Source organism: Dermochelys coriacea, chromosome 23 (assembly GCF_009764565.3).
Source record: "Dermochelys coriacea isolate rDerCor1 chromosome 23, rDerCor1.pri.v4, whole genome shotgun sequence".
NCBI classification, from domain to species: domain Eukaryota; kingdom Metazoa; phylum Chordata; order Testudines; family Dermochelyidae; genus Dermochelys; species Dermochelys coriacea.
In genome coordinates, this window is record NC_050090.1 from 24,901 (window position 1) to 44,234 (window position 19,334).

Genomic DNA, 19,334 nt, shown 5'->3' on the forward strand with positions numbered 1-19,334 from the left:
GAGGAACAGTGGGGGGTGGGGTGGGAGGGAGAAATACCATGGGGAAATAAGAAAAGGAGTACTTGTGGCACCTTAGAGACTAACAAATTTATTAGAGCATAAGCTTTCGTGAGCTACAGCTCACTTCATCGGATGCATTTGGTGGAAAAAACAGAGGAGAGATTTATATACACACACACAGAGAACATGAAACAATGGGTTTATCATACACACTGTAAGGAGAGTGATCACTTAAGATAAGCCATCACCAACAGCAGGGGGGGGAAGGAGGAAAACCTTTCATGGTGACAAGCAGGTAGGCTAATTCCAGCAGTTAACAAGAATATCAGAGGAACAGTGGGGGGTGGGGTGGGAGGGAGAAATACCATGGGGAAATAGTTTTACTTTGTGTAATGACTCATCCATTCCCAGTCTCTATTCAAGCCTAAGTTAATTGTATTCAGTTTGCAAATTAATTCCAATTCAGCAGTCTCTCGTTGGAGTCTGTTTTTGAAGCTTTTTTGTTGAAGTATAGCCACTCTTAGGTCTGTGATCGAGTGACCAGAGAGATTGAAGTGTTCTCCAACTGGTTTTTGAATGTTATAATTCTTGACGTCTGATTTGTGTCCATTCATTCTTTTACGTAGAGACTGTCCAGTTTGGCCAATGTAGATGGCAGAGGGACATTGCTGGCACATGATGGCATATATCACATTGGTAGATGCGTAGGTGAACGAGCCTCTGATAGTGTGGCTGATGTGATTAGGCCCTATGATGGTATCCCCTGAATAGATATGTGGACAGAGTTGGCAACGGGCTTTGTTGCAAGGATAGGTTCCTGGGTTAGTGGTTCTGTTGTGTGGTGTGTGGTTGCTGGTGAGTATTTGCTTCAGGTTGGGGGGCTGTCTGTAAGCAAGGACTGGTCTGTCTCCCAAGATCTGAGAGAGCGATGGCTCGTCCTTCAGAATAGGTTGTAGATCCTTGATGATGCGTTGGAGGGGTTTTAGTTGGGGGCTGAAGGTGATGGCTAGTGGCGTTCTGTTGTTTTCTTTGTTGGGCCTGTCCTGTAGTAGGTGACTTCTGGGTACTCTTCTGGCTCTGTCAATCTGTTTCTTCACTTCAGCAGGTGGGTATTGTAGTTGTAGGAATGCATGATAGAGATCTTGTAGGTGTTTGTCTCTGTCTGAGGGGTTGGAGCAAATGCGGTTATATCGTAGCGCTTGGTTGTAGACAATGGATCGAGTGGTATGATCTGGATGAAAGCTAGAGGCATGTAGGTAGGAATAGCGGTCAGTAGGTTTCCGATATAGGGTGGTGTTAATGTGACCATCGCTTATTAGCACCGTAGTGTCCAGGAAGTGGATCTCTTGTGTGGACTGGTCCAGGCTGAGGTTGATGGTGGGATGGAAATTGTTGAAATCATGGTGGAATTCCTCAAGAGCTTCTTTTCCATGGGTCCAGATGATGAAGATGTCATCAATGTAGCGCAAGTAGAGTAGGGGCATTAGGGGACGAGAGCTGAGGAAGCGTTGTTCTAAGTCAGCCATAAAAATGTTGGCATACTGTGAGGCCATGCGGGTACCCATCGCAGTGCCGCTGATTTGAAAGTATACATTGTCACCAAATGTGAAATAGTTATGGGTCAGGACAAAGTCACAAAGTTCTGCCACCAGGTTAGCCGTGACAGTATCGGGGATACTGTTCCTGACGGCTTGTAGTCCATCTTTGTGTGGAATGTTGGTGTAGAGGGCTTCTACATCCATAGTGGCTAGGATGGTGTTTTTAGGAAGCTCACCAATGGACTGTAGTTTCCTCAGGAAATCGGTGGTGTCTCGAAGATAGCTGGGAGTGCTGGTAACGAAGGGCCTGAGGAGGGAGTCTACATAGCCAGACAATCCTGCTGTCAGGGTGCCAATGCCTGAGATGATGGGGCGTCCAGGATTTCCAGGTTTATGGATCTTGGGTAGCAGATAGAATACCCCAGGTCGGGGCTCCAGGGGTGTGTCTGTGCGGATTTGTTCTTGTGCTTTTTCAGGGAGTTTCTTGAGCAAATGCTGTAGTTTCTTTTGGTAACTCTCAGTGGGATCAGAGGGTAATGGCTTGTAGAAAGTGGTGTTGGAGAGCTGCCTAGTAGCCTCTTGTTCATACTCCGACCTATTCATGATGACGACAGCACCTCCTTTGTCAGCCTTTTTGATTATGATGTCAGAGTTGTTTCTGAGGCTGTGGATGGCACTGTGTTCTGCATGGCTGAGGTTATGGGGTAAGCGATGCTGCTTTTCCACAATTTCAGCTCGTGCACGTCGGCGGAAGCAGTCTATGTAGAAATCCAGGCTGCTGTTTCGACCTTCAGGAGGAGTCCACCCAGAATCCTTCTTTTTGTAGTGTTGGCAGGAAGGTCTCTGTGGGTTAATATGTTGGTCAGAGGTGTGTTGGAAATATTCCTTGAGTCTGAGACGTCGAAAATAGGATTCTAGGTCACCACAGAACTGTATCATGTTCGTGGGGGTGGAGGGGCAAAAGGAGAGGCCCCGAGATAGGACAGATTCTTCCGCTGGGCTAAGAGTATAGTTGGATAGATTAACAATATTGCTGGGTGGGTTACGGGAACCATTGTTGTGGCCCCTTGTGGCATATAGTAGTTTAGATAGCTTAGTGTCCTTTTTCTTTTGTAGAGAATCAAAGTGTGTTTTGTAAATGGCTTGTCTAGTTTTTGTAAAGTCCAGCCACGAGGAAGTTTGTGTGGAAGGTTGGTTCTTTATGAGAGTATCCAGTTTTGAGAGCTCATTCTTAATCTTTCCCTGTTTGCTGTAGAGGATGTTGATCAGGTGGTTCCGCAGTTTCCTTGAGAGTGTGTGGCACAAGCTGTCAGCATAGTCTGTGTGGTATGTAGATTGTAATGGATTTTTTACCTTCAGTCCTTTCGGTATGATGTCCATCTGTTTGCATTTGGAGAGGAAGATGATGTCTGTCTGTATCTGTGCGAGTTTTTTCATGAAGTTGACAGATTTCCACTCTATACGGCTTAATTCAGTGCCTTGCATAATCACAGGTTTCAGAGTAGCAGCCGTGTTAGTCTGTATTCGCAAAAAGAAAAGGAGTACTTGTGGCACCTTAGAAACTAACAAATTTATTAGAGCATAAGCTTTCGTGAGCTACAGCTCACTTCATCGGATGCATTTGGTGGAAAAAGTAGTATACCTGGTTCGGTTAAAGGATGGAAAACGGGTGTTGAATCAATGGTTGCATGCTATGCATCGGAAACTGACAGAGGGAAGGACAGAAGTGAATCTAGGGTCTGGTCTACACTGGGGGGTGGGGTGGGATTGATCTAATTTACACAACTTCAGCTACAGTGAGTTCACTGCTGACGCTCCGACTCTTGCTCTGGTGGAGTACCTGAGTCGATGAGGGAGCGCTCGGCTAGACTAGACTAGACACAATAAATTGACCCCCGCTGGATCGATCGCTGCCCACCGATCCAGCAGGTAATGTAGACAAGCGCTAACTGATGTAAAAGGAGAGAAGCAACAATATTTGTTTTCTGTTTCAGTTGTTGATCACTGCAGGAGGCATAGCATGAATTAGATCAGGATCCATGGAATTTGTGATAAGGTGGCAGCTAACACGTGCAGGAAATATTACAGTTACTTACTTCAGCAGATCATTGAGCTACCGTCCATGAGTCCACCTACCATGCCAGAAAAGTGACTGACCTTCCCTCTGAATGTGATTAAGGACTAGCAAAGTACCATTACCAATCCTAAACACACTGGAGTAACAATGCCTCCTACTCCAGAATTAAAGCAAGATGATGAACCATGGCCAGAAACAAAAGCAGGACTTGATAATGGACTAGTGATATATTCAAAACATCGGATTATGTCTATTAATGTACAGTACCGAATGATACCAATAGTATTGAAATTAACAATTTTATATTACCACAGCAACTATGTCATGCAAAACATGTGTGATTCTATATGCAAATTATACCAAACATGGTGCAATATTTCAGATAGTCAATGGATGGGGTAAAATTGGAGAAAATTTTGTCGCCTGAGAAGGGAGAGAGTCAGGAGAAGAGAGAAAAAAAGAGATATAGGAACAGTAGTGGGAGTTGGAGCATTGGGAACTTCAGATGGAATCCCAGATATCACAGTAGCACTTTAAATGCACCCTTCAACTATGTGTTAACTATGTGTTATACCAGGGGTCAGCAACCTTTCAGAAATGGTGTGCGGAGTCTTCATTTATTCAAATTTATTAGAGCATAAGCTTTCGTGAGCTACAGCTCACTTCATCGGATGCATTTGGTGGAAAAAGCAGAGGAGAGATTTATATACACACACACACAGAGAACATGAAACAATGGGTTTATCATACACACTGTAAGGAGAGTGATCACTTAAGATGAGCCATCACCAGCAGCAGGGGGGGGAAGGAGGAAAACCTTTCATGGTGACAAGCAGGTAGGCTAATTCCAGCAGTTAACAAGAATATCAGAGGAACAGTGGGGGGTGGGGTGGGAGGGAGAAATACCATGGGGAAATAGTTTTACTTTGTGTAATGACTCATCCATTCCCAGTCTCTATTCAAGCCTAAGTTAATTGTATCCAGTTTGCAAATTAATTCCAATTCAGCAGTCTCACGTTGGAGTCTGTTTTTGAAGCTTTTTTGTTGCCAACTCTGTCCACATATCTAATCAGGGGATACCATCATAGGGCCTAATCACATCAGCCACACCATCAGAGGCTCGTTCACCTGCGCATCTACCAATGTGATATATGCCATCATGTGCCAGCAATGCCCCTCTGCCATGTACATTGGCCAAACTGGACAGTCTCTACGTAAAAGAATGAATGGACACAAATCAGACGTCAAGAATTATAACATTCAAAAACCAGTTGGAGAACACTTCAATCTCTCTGGTCACTCGATCACAGACCTAAGAGTGGCTATACTTCAACAAAAAAGCTTCAAAAACAGACTCCAACGTGAGACTGCTGAATTGGAATTAATTTGCAAACTGGATACAATTAACTTAGGCTTGAATAGAGACTGGGAATGGATGAGTCATTACACAAAGTAAAACTATTTCCCCATGGTATTTCTCCCTCCCACCCCACCCCCCACTGTTCCTCTGATATTCTTGTTAACTGCTGGAATTAGCCTACCTGCTTGTCACCATGAAAGGTTTTCCTCCTTCCCCCCCCTGCTGCTGGTGATGGCTCATCTTAAGTGATCACTCTCCTTACAGTGTGTATGATAAACCCATTGTTTCATGTTCTCTGTGTGTGTGTGTATATAAATCTCTCCTCTGCTTTTTCCACCAAATGCATCCGATGAAGTGAGCTGTAGCTCACGAAAGCTTATGCTCTAATAAATTTGTTAGTCTCTAAGGTGCCACACGTACTCCTTTTCTTTTTGCGAATACAGACTAACACGGCTGCTACTCTGAAACCTTCATTTATTCAGTTTAATTTAAGGTTTCCTGTGCCAGTAATACATTTTAATGTTTTTAGAAAGTCTCTTTCTATAAGTCTATAATATATAACTAAACTATTGTTGTGTGTAAAATAAATACGGTTTTTAAAACATTTAAAAACTTCATTTAAAATTAAATTAAAATGCAGAGCCCCCTGGATCAGTGGCCAGGACCCAGGCAGTGTGAGTGCCACTGAAAATGAGCTTGCGTGCCGTCTTTGGCAAGTGTGCCATAGATTGTCTAACCCTGTGCTAAACAATCTGTTCCACCTTGTATTCAGCTGTGACACTCTGAGTACATTTCCCAGACCTGAAGATGAGCTTTGTGTAAGCTCGAAAACTTGCCTCTCACCAACAGAAGTTGGTCCAATACAAGATATTACCTCACCCATCTTGTTTCTGTATTATCCTGGGACCAGCACGGCTACAACAATGCTGCATACAACAGAATCTCTTGAGAGAAGCGTGGGGGGGGGGCGTAGGGGGGTGTATCCTATCCTATGCAGTCATAAGCATTAATTTCTTAGGGATCCTGAAAAAGAAAAGGAATACTTGTGGCACCTTACAGACTAACAAATTTATCTGAGCATAAGCTTTCATGAGCTACAGCTCACTTCATCGGATGCATTCAGTGGACTCGCAAAAAGAAAAGGAGTACTTGTGGCACCTTACAGACTTAACAATTTTATTTGAGCATAAGCTTTCGTGAGCTACAGCTCACTTCATTGGATGCATTCAGTGAAGAGAGCTGTAGCTCACGAAAGCTTATGCTCAAATAAATTTGTTAGTCTCTAAGGTGCCACAAGTACTCCTTTTCTTTTTGCGAATACAGACTAACACGGCTGCTACTCTGAAACCTGTCATGGGGATCCTGAACATCAGGAAAAAGCACAGAGCTCTCCCAAACACTAAAAGCCTCAGGAGGCTTTCCTTCCTGTGGCTTAATATTGAGACAAGGTACTCCTCTCCCACATAGGGGTTCTGGACCCAGTTCTGTCACATATTCAGACATTGTTCTCAGAACAAAATCAGAAGCAATGGCCTCTGTTACATTTCCTCACCAGCCATTTACTGCCCCGTGTTTCTGGGGAGGGGGAATAAATACAAAATAAAATCTCGGAACAAAAAAATTAACCAACCAGTGGTAAAATAAAATGAAACCCAATCAGACTTTTTAAACCCTGAAAAGAAAGAGGACCTAACGCCCCCATGAAGCTAAGAAGGGACTTCACTGTTGCTATTAAGTTCATATGGAAGGGGTTATGATTCTGCAGCAATAGGTGTTACTATACAATAGACAAAAAGAAAAGGAGTACTTGTGGCAGACTAAGGTGCCACAAGTACTCCTTTTCTTTTTGCGAATACAGACTAACACAGCTGCTACTCTGAAACCCATACAATAGACAGAGAGATATGCAAAATAAATGACAAGCCACCAAAAAGTCTCCACTTCAGTAATACACACAAGACCAAACATTTTTTTAAAATGTGTATAACAGTGTAGTGTTCCTCAATTGAGACTGTGCTACATTCCAGTGTCTAGTACATTTTTATGGGTGAGTTATAATAAACTCTTACATGAAAAACAGGATGTGGGGAGAAGCAGAAGGGAGTGAGAGCTGTAACTATCTGCAAGGCCCCCTAGTTTTCCATGATTATATGCTCACAAAAATTCATCATTCTTCTCCCTTTCTTGCATTCATATTGTGGATGCAAATTAATGTATTTACAACTGTCAACACGTATCTACAAAGACCAAAAGGAAGAAGCAGAAGGAAGAGTGAGAGGTACATAAAGGAGGTGAAAGAGTAGGTAGGAGGAAACAGACTGAGAAGGGGAAAGACTTATTTAAATGATTCAGTATAAAATGAAGTTACCATAGTAACTGCCATTCACATGGTCTAGGCATATGCTGGCTATTAGACCTTGCTCACCCTCACAAAGTAGAAACACGTTTGATACATCATGTAGTTGCTTATGGTGGTTCAATAACTGTCTGGCAGACGCTGATTATACAGAGTTCTCAACAATGGGCCTGGTTTCCATAACTTTCCCTAGGCTGAAGGAAGCCTTTTGCTTTCTGTAAGATTTCTACAAGGTCCAACCACTGTCACTCTCTGAATATACAACTATATAGGTCTCTAAATCTTCACACAATCACTAATTTATCCTCACCATCCTCCTGTGAAACAGACCGGTAGCATTATCTCTATTTCATAGATTGGGATCACGCCGTGGTTAAGTGACTGGCCGACGAACACACAGGATTAGCATGGTATTTGCAGATTGCTAGTTCTCGTTATTCTGCGCTACCCACTAATCCATGCAACTAAACAAACATTTATGACATAGCACAAACCATGTAACAATTTCTCAGATAACCACACATACCAAATTAAAGCACAATTACTAGTCCTTGTCAATTCAGTAGAACACTTCTGTTAAAAATCTATATTTGCTGGTTACTTGCTGTGGGAGCTGAACTTCAATCTTTAAGAAGCCTATTATACTATAGATTATTATATTTTAGTATTGCTCTGTGATTTGAAACATAATTTCTATTATAGCTTTGTTGCCAAACTGAGCCTCTCAATTTACAGAGATCTGGGTTGTGAAATGTGAAAGGAATGTGCGAAGACGTTTTTAAAAAATTTCTTCCGAAGAATTGTTGTCTAGGAACAAGTCCATCTAGTAGCACCAATTAATTTAGCTGTTTTCAGATCGTCGTATTAAAGAGATTGTATGAGTCATTTATATATTTATAAAGATTTAGAAAGTTCAATAGGCATAATTTAAAACTGTCCCCATTGTTTTGGAATATGTCATAATATCTAACTTGCCATTATTCCAGGAAATGAAGAAGGGTGTAAAATGGCTTTTGTATCACAAAAGGAACTTTTTGCAAAGAATTCAGCTAACACTGTTTAGTGTTTCACAGATTCAAGAGCTGATGTTAGCTAGTCAACAGCAGATATACTTTTACCCCTTACTAAAATTAGCACTAACCATGAAGTAGATCACTAACTAAATCAATAAGTGTGAAGGAAAGATACTTACTTACCAGGGATTTAGGCCTATCCAATATCAGTGCTAATCTGCACTCTGTCAGTTCTTACAGGTCTTTCCCTAATCATTATAATGTATGATACAAATAATTGCCCAAACAACTCCTAACTGCAGCCCTTGTCTAAGAGTAACACACTTTTTTAATGAACTTTAGGCCAAAATTTGCCCTGTGCCCCACTGAAGCTAACCAACTTCTTATAGTTTTTACTCTGATTACCTGTAATTTACTTCATGATTTGGGGTTCGTATTTCATGCCACTATTCTTCTCATGAAATGAAGCACTAAAACTTCTTGGCATGGAGTACATTGCTCTCCATTTTTCAAAAACTGGATTTTCCGAGAACTCAGCGGTAGGTTTTCATCGAGGCACAAAGAGAATAAATAAGCAATACAAGCTGACAGATATTCACATGCTGTGGTCCCTGCAAGAACTAGACATTTGAGGAAATGTTTTCAGCAACATTCCTCTCTGGATGATCTACTCAGAGCTGAGTAAAGGCATTAATAATATTGAACCTTAGCTTGAGTTTACACCTTTCTACCTATGAGCCATGACAAATGATGCAGAAAAACATTTGCATTGAACATCAGGACATGACAACAGCAGAATGCTTATTGTCTTCATAGAGCTAGAAAATGTTTCATGAAGATAAGCATCTTAGACTGAGATCTTTAAAAGACCTAAGTGATTTAGGAGTGCAAGTCCTAAAATTCCACCTGTAAACCTTATCTCAAGGACTTGTAAAAATAGTTATTTATATTTAAAAGAAAAACAAACATTAGGTTTCTGATGGGTTTATGTTAGAATAGTAGAAATTAGAGATACAGAAAGTCCTATTGCAGCACCTATCCCATACCCTTTTCAGTGTTGCTCTGTTCCCTGTAATATATTTTCTGTAGCATTATCCAGTCTATTTTTAAATCTACTGGGCCTGATTTTCTTCTCACTTACACAGTTATAAACTGGGAATAACTCAACTGAAATCAAAGGCATTATAATATGGGAAAACTGGTGAAAGAGGATAATCAGGACCATTATTTTTAGAAATGTTGTCATCCTTCTGGAACCTACAGTATGGAATACTGATTGATATACTCAACTGCTAGTTCCTGATTCAACTATAATCTTCCCAGTTTATTTGCAAGGACTATAAACAGAATGACAGACCACATACTGCAAATGGGAGCAGTAACACACTCAATCTGCATGATGCCCATCAAAATCTATGGAGGTCAAATAGTTAAGCCAAGCAAGTTTTACAAATGCTCCCCCCGCCCGCCCCCAATAGGTATTTCTGAGCCTCTAAATGCCAAATTGGTGCAAAATACACTATGTTACCATTTCAACTACATGTGAAATTTACACTGTTGAATTTGGCCCAGTGCATCGCCAAAATAGTAGTATAAATTAAATATGCAATGATAGAAACTGATTAGGGGCATATGCCATAATGTGTATGAGACAAAAAATTAGAAATATATATCTTCATGAGTACATTTATAGCATATATAATATAAATACATAATATAAGCTCCTACAATTAGTATTCTGAATATTTTCTCTTTCCCTATATTTTTAGATGAATCAAATAAGTTTAGTTAGCATAAAATGTAAATAATATTTTACTGATCTTTTGCTTAAAAATACAGATGGATTCAATGTTATCCATATGCAAAAAGTCACCATTCCTGTGATTCAAAGTCAATGCATTAACTAGTTAACAGAAGTGTTTCTAAACCTCGGGAGCCATTTTGAGGCAAGTAACTCTCCTAAAGCTCATGAAATTGGTCCATGGCCATGCCCAGGAGTTGGAAGCTCTGGGTTGTAATTCCTTACTCTGCCACAGAGTTGTTGTGAGAACTTGGGCAAGCCACTTCACCTCTGTCTAGATCATTTAAAAAATGTGGATAATACTCACCAACCTCACATAGGTTGTTAGATTGTAAAGCTTAATTCCTGTCTATGAAGTGTTTGGAGATCCTTGGACAATAGGATAAAAACCGTAGAAAGTAATGCATTATTAGTAATATTTATTATAATTCCTCAGTAACAGGAGATAACAAATGAAAAACAGGCTATGAAAGGCATTTTCCATAGCTCCCTTCATTAAACAGCTAATGCCTGCAACATACCTGGCATTACATCAAGAATTTTAAATATACAATCATTTTCTCTTATTCCCATTTGTTAGTTCACAATGACAATTGAATTGCTATGTGAATAGGATTACCTGTAAACTAGTATATCATCAGAAGAGCTGTTATACTGAATCTGGTACATTCGTATTCCAGGAATATGATGCTGGGAAGGCCACTGTATGAGAGCAGAGGATGAGGTCAGCTCAGCAACCACAACCTTCTTCTCTTGCTGAGCTTTAGTTTCATTAGGGAAACTTGACTTAGCAGATATAAGAATGTCTGAAGGCCCAGACTCAGCATCTTTCTCACAGTTGGTACTGTTAGCAAGATGAGGATAAGGATTAACAACAAGTTCAACAGGAGCCGTAGACTCTCCTGCAGCATTTGATGCTATACAAGTAAATGTACCTTTTTCTGTCAAAGTAGTAGTCAAAATATCCAAAGTTCCATTCTCATAGGAAATTGTCCTAGATGTATTGGAGACTAACTTCCCCTCGGGGGAGATCCAGCGAACATAGGGATCCGGGTCACCAACCGCTTTACACTTCAAAGAGACATTCTGTCCCTCCATAACCACCAGTTTTGGCGTTCGATGTGTTATCATTGGAGGTTCACAGACAAACTCCCCCTCTTTAATGGACCAAAAGTACTTGCCCATCAATTCCAGTGGTGAGGCACATGTTTCTAGATCATCTTCTCTGGTAAGGCGTCTCAGCCATACTAATTCACAGTTGCAGTGTAGAGGATTCCCTCCAAAGCTAAGTACCAGAGAGGACAATGGAGACCCTTTAGATTTAGCATACACAGGGATTCTGGAGAACAGGGGGTCAGGGGGAATTTTTTTCAATTTGTTGGATGTCATGTCTAATCGAGCAAGTTTGTGAAGGTTTGAGAAGATTCCTTCTGGAACAAACTCAATGAGGTTGTGATCCAAATTGATTGTATTGACATTAGAAAGCTTTCCAATTGTATCCCAAGGAACATTAACAAGATTATTATATGATAGATCCAGGTCCTCAAGTGTTTCAATAAAGTCATCTAAAGATCCAGGAGAAATATAGTTCAATTGATTGTTACTGAGTATTAAGTGGCGAAGATTAATTAAACCTTTGAAATGATCCTCATTGATACAAGTCAGTCTGTTACTATCCAAATGTAATGCATGAAGGCCTTTAAGATCAAAAAATGCATAAGGCATGATTTGACTTATTGTATTTCTTGATAGTGTCAAGTGAATAAGGTTTGTCATGTTTGCAAAATCCTTTCTTCTAAGTGTGGTGATGAAGTTATCCATTAATCTTAGTTCTGCTGTTCTCCTGTCAATGCTGGGGGGCACAAAGAGAAGCCCAGTCTTCGTACAGAGGATGGTGAAGGATGGAGACAGGTTTTGACACATACAGCGTTTTGGACACATCATAGCCTTCACAGCAGTGCTAATAACCAATAGATAGATAGATAGCCTTTCCATTGTAAGAAAGATAGCAAACCTAAAGGAGAAAACAAGAAATCCAGATAAAGCCATTTTAATAACAAAAATTTTGAAAGACCATTTACATCTAAACATTTGTTATAATTATGACTCCTGAATAAATCAGACATGCAATTCTAGGCATTACTGAAATGACTTAATTGATAATGTTAGCCTGGGAATCTGCTGAGCTAAGCCATTAAAATTCTTAGCTCACTTGATCGGGTTATCTTACCATAAGAACTCATAGGCCTGATTGTAAAGCAAAAGTGCATTGCTCTCTGAGGTTAACAGAGGTGTGATAAGACTGTAGGGAGGTCTGCTATTTGTGGGGACTGATCTTGAGAATCAATTACCAGTCCTCCAGGAGCTAGCTCTTCACGGACAAGCATTAACGATGGCTTTGGAGGTGACTTGTCCTGCCTTACAAGTTAGAAGGAAATGTTGGACAATGGTGGTACTAAGTGAGGTAAATACTAGGGGAAAAAAAGGAACTGAATGCTAGGGATTACATAGGATCTATTCATTTACAGGGACCTGAAGCATCCAGAGGTAAAAGTAATCTTTCTCTCCACACACTTTGTTTAGGAGACATTTTATGAGCAGCCCAAATTAACATTCTTTTTCACATTACATTAGATTTTATGTTCTTCCTAGCTGGGGCCATACAGCACTTAACACAATGAGGCCCTGATTCTGACTGCAGCCTATGAGTGTCCAATACCAGAATGTACAGTTACAGAAAAGTACAAATTACATACAATGGGCTGCACATCCACTGTCATAAATAAAAATCCAACAGTAACCACTCATGGCAGGCATAATAAAAATAAGACTCCTCAAATCACCTCTCCATTTCTTCCCTAAATGCCTGAGAAAAAGACAGGCTTTGTTGGGCAGGTTAAGAACATAAGAATGGCCACACTGGGTCAGACCAATGGTCCATCTATCCAATATTGTGTCTTCTGACAGTTGCCAATGCCAGGTGCTTCAGGGGCAACCAACAGAATAAGGCAATTATTGAGTGATCCATCCCCTGTAGTCCAGTCCCAGCTTCTGCCAGTTTGACATTTAGGGAGCATCCAAACAACCATTTAAGCTAATAGCCATTGATGGACCTATCCTCCATGATCTTACCTATTTTTTGTAACCCAGTTATACTTTTGGCCTTCACAACATCCCCTGGCAATAGTTCCACAGGTTGACTGTGTGTTGTGTGAAGAAGTACTTCCTTATGTTTGTTTTAAAACTGCTTGCTTATTAATTTCATCAGGTGACCCCTTGTTCCTGTGCTATGTGAAGGGGTAAATAACACTTTCCTATTCACTTTCTCTACACCATTCATGATTTTATAGTCCTCTATCATACTCCCCCTTAGTCATCTCTTTTCTAAGAAAATCTCTCCTCATATGGAAGCTGTTCCATCCCCTAATCATTTTTGTTGCCTTTCCTGGTCTCTTTTCCAGAACTGCATGCAATATTCAGTGTGGGAGTACCACAGAATTATGCAGTGTCATTATGACATTTTCTGCCTTATTACCTCTCTCTCTCCTAATGGTCCCTAACATGCTGTTAGCTTTTTTGACTGCTGCTGCATATTGAGTGGGTGTTTTCAGAGAACTGTCCATGATGACTCTAAGATTTCTTTCTTGAGTGTAACAGCTAATTTAGACTCCATCATGTTGTATATATAGTTGGGATTATGTTTTCCAATGTGCATTACTTTGCACTTATCAACATTGAATTTCATCTGCCATTTTGTTGCCCAGTCACCCAGTTTAGTGAGATCCCTTTGTATCTCCTTGCAGTCAGCCTTGGACTTAAATATCTTGCATAATTTTGTATTGTCTGCAAACTTTGCCACCTCACTATTTATCTCCTCTTCCAGATCATTTATGAATACGTTCAATAACACTGGCTCCAATATTTACTTCTTCCCATTGTGAAAACTGGCTATTTATTCCTTCCCTTTGCTTCCTATATTTTATCCAGTTATTGATCCATAGAAGTCCTTCCCTCTTTTCCCATGACTGTTTATTTTATTGAAGAGCCTTTGGTGTGGGACTCTGTTAAGGACTTTCTGAAAGTCCAAGTACACTATATCTACTGTATCACCCTTGTCCACATGCTTGCTGACACTCTGAAAAAACTCTAATAGTTTGGTGAGACATGATTTTCCTTTACAAGAGCTGTGTTGACACTTCCCCGCCGTTTCATGTTTCTGATAATTCTGTTCTTCACTATAGTTTCAACCCATTTGTCTGGTACTGAAGTTAGGTTTATTAGCCTGTAATTGGCAGGATCACCTCTTGAGCCTTTTATAAAAATCAGTGTTACATTAGCTATTCTCCAGTCATCCAGTATAGAGACTGATTTAAGCTACTAGTTACATGCCACAGTTAGTAGTCCTGGAATTTCATATTTGAGTTCCTTCAGAACTCTTGAGTGAATACCATCTGGTCCTGGTGACTTATTATTGTTTAATTTATCAGCTTATTCCAAAACCTCCTCTACTGTCACCTCAGTTTGGGACAGTTACTCAGAACTGTCACCTAAAAAAAAAAGGTTCAGGTGTGTGACTCTCCTTCATATTCTCAGCAGTGAAGACTGATGCAAAGAATTAATTTAGCTTCTCTGCAATGGAGCGCCTCACTGTTTGTCAGGCTTTTCCTTTAGTGCCTCGCTAGAACCTAGATCATCCAGTGGCCACCCTGATTGTTTGGCAGGCTTCCTGCTTCTGATGTACTTAAAAATTCTTTTGCTGTTATTTTTTGTGTCTTTTGCTAGTTGCTCTTCAAATTCTTTTTTGGCCTGCCTAATTATACTTTTACACTTGACTTGCCAGAGTTTATGTTCCCTTCTATTTTCCACAGTGGGATTTTACTTCCAATTCTTAAAGGATGCCTTTTTGCCTCTAGCTACTGTGGTTAGATATTGATAGATGTCTGGCTGCGTGTGTGTGTTCCCTCTGTGTGCTGCCCCTGCCTTGTGCAGACAGCTGGCATGGCAGACCTTGAGAGAACTGCCCAATGACCACAAGATCCGATAAGGAACGAAGGCACCCAGCCAGGTTTATTGTTGACGAAACATGGTACTAGTATCCTGCAGACTCTACCAGACTAGTAATACATGTATGCCCGTAACAATGGATCAGCTCAATGAACCGCGGGACTTTCCGTTACACAAAGATACTCCCTCTGAGATATCTTTACACCCCCATACAAACAAGTTAGTACTGCCCCTCAGACATAGTTAGTTACCGCCCCCTGATGTCGCTAGTTATTACCCATTATTTTGTACATGTTGGTTCGATCAAAACATCTCTATTACATACTGTCATCCTGACCTTATATTTTAGGAGGGGTCAGTATGTTCCTGTTATTCTTGGGGAATGTTTTTGTACTGTCCTTGATATTGGGATGTTCTGGTACCACTAGATAACGGGATGCGTTTGCATGAGCACTCTGTGACAGCACTTCTTAGGAATGTTTTTGCAATATCAGCCCTGTTCTTGCCAAATTCTGTGAGCAGATTCTGCCTCATACAAGGGCTTATGTCTCAGGCTCTCTTCCTACTACAATTACCTCTTTTACTCTGCTTTTTAGCGATGGTGGAATGTTTTGGGGCCTCCTGCTGGTTTTTTAAAAAAATTATTATCTGTGGTATTCATTTAGTTTGAAACACTGTTATGGGCATTTAAAATAGTTTCCATGAATTTCCAGGCTTTTTACCCTTGTGACTGTTCCTTTTAATTTCCATTTAACTAGTTCACTCATTTTTGTGTACTTCCCCTTTTTGAAGTTAAAGACTACTGTGATGAGTTTCTTTGGTATTTTCCTGCCTACAAGAATGTTAAATTAAATTACATTATGATCACTATTACTGAATGGTTCATCTATATACACCTCTTGGACCAAATCCTGTGCTCCACTTAGGACTAATTCAAGAATTGCCCCTCCCCTTGTGGGTTCCAGGACTAGCTGCTCAAAGAAGTAATTAACTATCTTAGCTGATCAGGAGTTAGTTATATATCTGGAGCACTGGTAGTAATGGGAAAAGATAACATATGTTTTAAAATAATAATAACTAGTACAATGATGATAATAATACTCATAATGAAATACAATAAATTAAAAAAATTTTAATTGATAATGTAATTAAAATACTAATTTAGTGTTAAGAAAATGTATTTTATTAAAATTAAATTACTAAGTCTCTATAGTACATTGTCAAATGGGGAAAAGTGAAAAGTTGTAATATTCTATTTAAAATAATTTTAAAGGTATATCTGAAAAGGACAGAATTCCAGAAAAGTTCTTTCCAGAAAAAAATGAAATAATGTGCTATTACTATATATAAAAACACATTTGCTTGTTTAAAAAAATGAATTTTCTAATTTTCTTTTTTGCAGTACTTCATTCTACTACCCTACTCTACAAATTGTTGTGATTTCAGGAAAATTATAAGTGTGAGGAGCAAAACTGAATTATTTTCTTTTAAAATATATTTATACTTTCAAAAATACATATCCCCTGATATACATGGTATCTGACATCCAGCACATTAGTCTAAGTATCCATTATGTTCCAATTAGTTCAGGATAACAGACATAAAAATCACTAAAGAGGAACATATAGTAGTTACATTATTCAATAAAAAAAGATTTGGGATTAACTACATTTTAAAATTTGCAAAAGGCATATTGCAAACAACATTGCAAATCACCATGGATTTGCTGAGAACATATATTCTCCGGTGTTTTGCCCAGTTTTGTTTTAAATTTTACAAACAACAGGGTTTGCACTACTTGCTTTGGGAGAATATTCCACATCCTCACAAACCTAACTCAGGAAGTTTGGTGTGGTGGCACTGCCTTCAGAGCTGAGCAGCTGGAGAGCAGCAGCTGCTGGCCAGGAGCGCAACTCCGAAGGCAGAACTGCAGCAGCGCAGAATTAAGGATGTCATGGTATGGTATTACCACCCTTACTTCTGTACTCCTGGCTGCAGAGATGGGCCCTCAGTCAGCAGCCACCACTATCCAGCCGCCCAGCTCTGAAGGCAGCAGCACAGAAGAGTGGCATGGCATAGTATGGTATTGCCACCCTTACTTTTGCGCTGCTGCTAGTGAGGCGTTGCTTTCAGAGCTGGGGGTGCAGCCAACAGCTGTCGTTCTCCAGCTGCCCAGCTCTGAAGTTTGCGCAGAAGTAAGAATGACAATACCATGACCCCCCCTAAAATAATCTTGTGAACCCCCTGCAATTCCCTTTTGGGTCAGGACCCTCAATTTGAGAAATGCTGGTCTCCCCTGTGAAATCTGTATAGTATAGGGTAAAAGCCCACAAAAGATGAGATTTCACAGTGGGAGCCAGATTTCACTGTCCGTGCTGTTTTTCATGGCCATGAATTTGGTAGGGACCTAGACATAACCCATTATAGTCATTAAAGACCTTGTGTCTTTTTTTCTATTTATTACATGGGAGTATGAATGCAGGGAATTAGTGAAATTTCAGGTCAGGTGGTGCCATTTCCATTCAATTCCATTCAAATTTCCATTGAATTCCATTCTTTGGATACAAGAAGATCAAACTGATCCCTGTGGGACCCCACTAGAAACACACCTGTTCAATGGCGAGTTCCTGTTTTCAAGTAAATTTTGAGCCCTATCAGTTAACGAGTTTTCAATCTATTTAATGTGTGCCATGTTAATTTTATATTCTAGTTTTTTAATCAAAATATCATGAGCTACCATGTCAAATGCCTTACAAAAATCAAAGTACATTACAACACTATTACCTTTATCAACCAAACTTGAACTCTTACAAAAAATATATATAAAATTTGTTCAACAGAATGCATTTTGCATAACCACATGTTGATTAGCATTAATTAAAATATGCTACAATAATTATTTTTAATCAAGTCTCATATCAGCCACTCCATTATCTTGCCTGTTAATGGTATAAGACTGACAGGTCCATTTATGCTTTTTAAATATTGGCACATCATTAGCATTCTTCCAGTCCTCTGTGTTCCAACACTTATTGAAAATCAACAATAATGGTCCAGCAAGCTCCTCAGTCAACTCTTTTAAAACTCTTGAGTGCAAGTTATCTAAACCAGCTGATTTTAAAAATGTCTGACTTTAGCTGCTTCTGTTTAACATCCTCCTGAGATACTAGTGGAATGGAAAGAGTGATACCATATGATATGACTAAGTCATTTGTTTTTTCCCAAATATAGAACAGACATTTATTGATCGCTTCTCTGTTTTCTGCATTATTATTGATAATTTTACCATTTCCATGTAGTAAAGGACTAGTACCGTTGCTAAGATTCTGTTTCTTCTAGTATACTTAAAAATTCCTTCTTTTTGTTATTAACTCAGTTGGCTATAGATGTTGCCTGTGTCCCTTTGCTTCCTTTATCAATTTTCTACAATTCCTAGCATCTGATTTATATTCATTACTATCAGTTTTCCCTTGCTTCCATTTGTTATATATATATTTATATATATATATTTATATTTATATATATATATATTTATATTTATATATATATATTTATAGCTACCTTCACTTCCCCTCTAAACCAGATTGATTTTTTTAACCAATGTGGCCTCTTTCATTGATTGTGAGGTTATTGCTTTTTGGGCCTCCAGTAAAGTGTTCTTAAACAATTCCCAATTATCACTCACATTTTTCTGATTAAATTCTTCCTCCCAGGTGATCTATCTATCTATCTTCTCTCTCTCTCTCTCACACATACACACACACACACACCCCCTCCCCCCCACATATGGTCTGAACTTTTGTCTGGACTTTATTGCACATTAAAAATGTGATCAGCTTGTACCTAAGTTACCATTATTTAGTTTTGTGATCAGTTCCTCTTTATCTGTCAGGATGAGGTCTAATATAGAATTCCCATGTTGGATGCAACATTTTTTGAGGAAGGAAAAGGAGGAGGGGAGTGTATACATTTTTTCAGAAACAGGGGAGGATTCCTCATATGTCATATTTGACCTATGGAGTGCTGCATTCACCCAAAGCTTTCCATATGCTATAATACATGCGTTTAGTTAATTATCAGGTGTAATAATAGCCTTACCGCACTCAACTGTCATAGAATATCTGCACTGGTGCCTGGATATTATGATGACTAGCATTCTGTAAATAGCATTTACAAAGAAAGACA

At 39.6% G+C, this 19,334-nt stretch overlaps 1 protein-coding gene across 9 annotated transcripts in view; it reads right to left on the bottom strand.

Moving 5' to 3' along the window:
* LOC119847516 (leucine-rich repeat and fibronectin type III domain-containing protein 1-like protein) overlaps positions 1-19,334 on the bottom strand; it is a 265,284-nt gene that overhangs the window by 24,151 nt on the left and 221,799 nt on the right. For 8 of the 9 annotated variants that reach the window (XM_038382375.2, XM_038382373.2, XM_038382374.2 and 5 more), the window contains one exon: positions 10,765-12,159. In XM_038382375.2, the coding sequence (XP_038238303.1) occupies positions 10,765-12,159 (1,395 nt within the window). Of the gene's footprint in view, positions 1-10,563; positions 12,160-19,334 lie in introns of those variants that run through there. The other variant, XM_043501433.1, reaches the window with a different exon arrangement.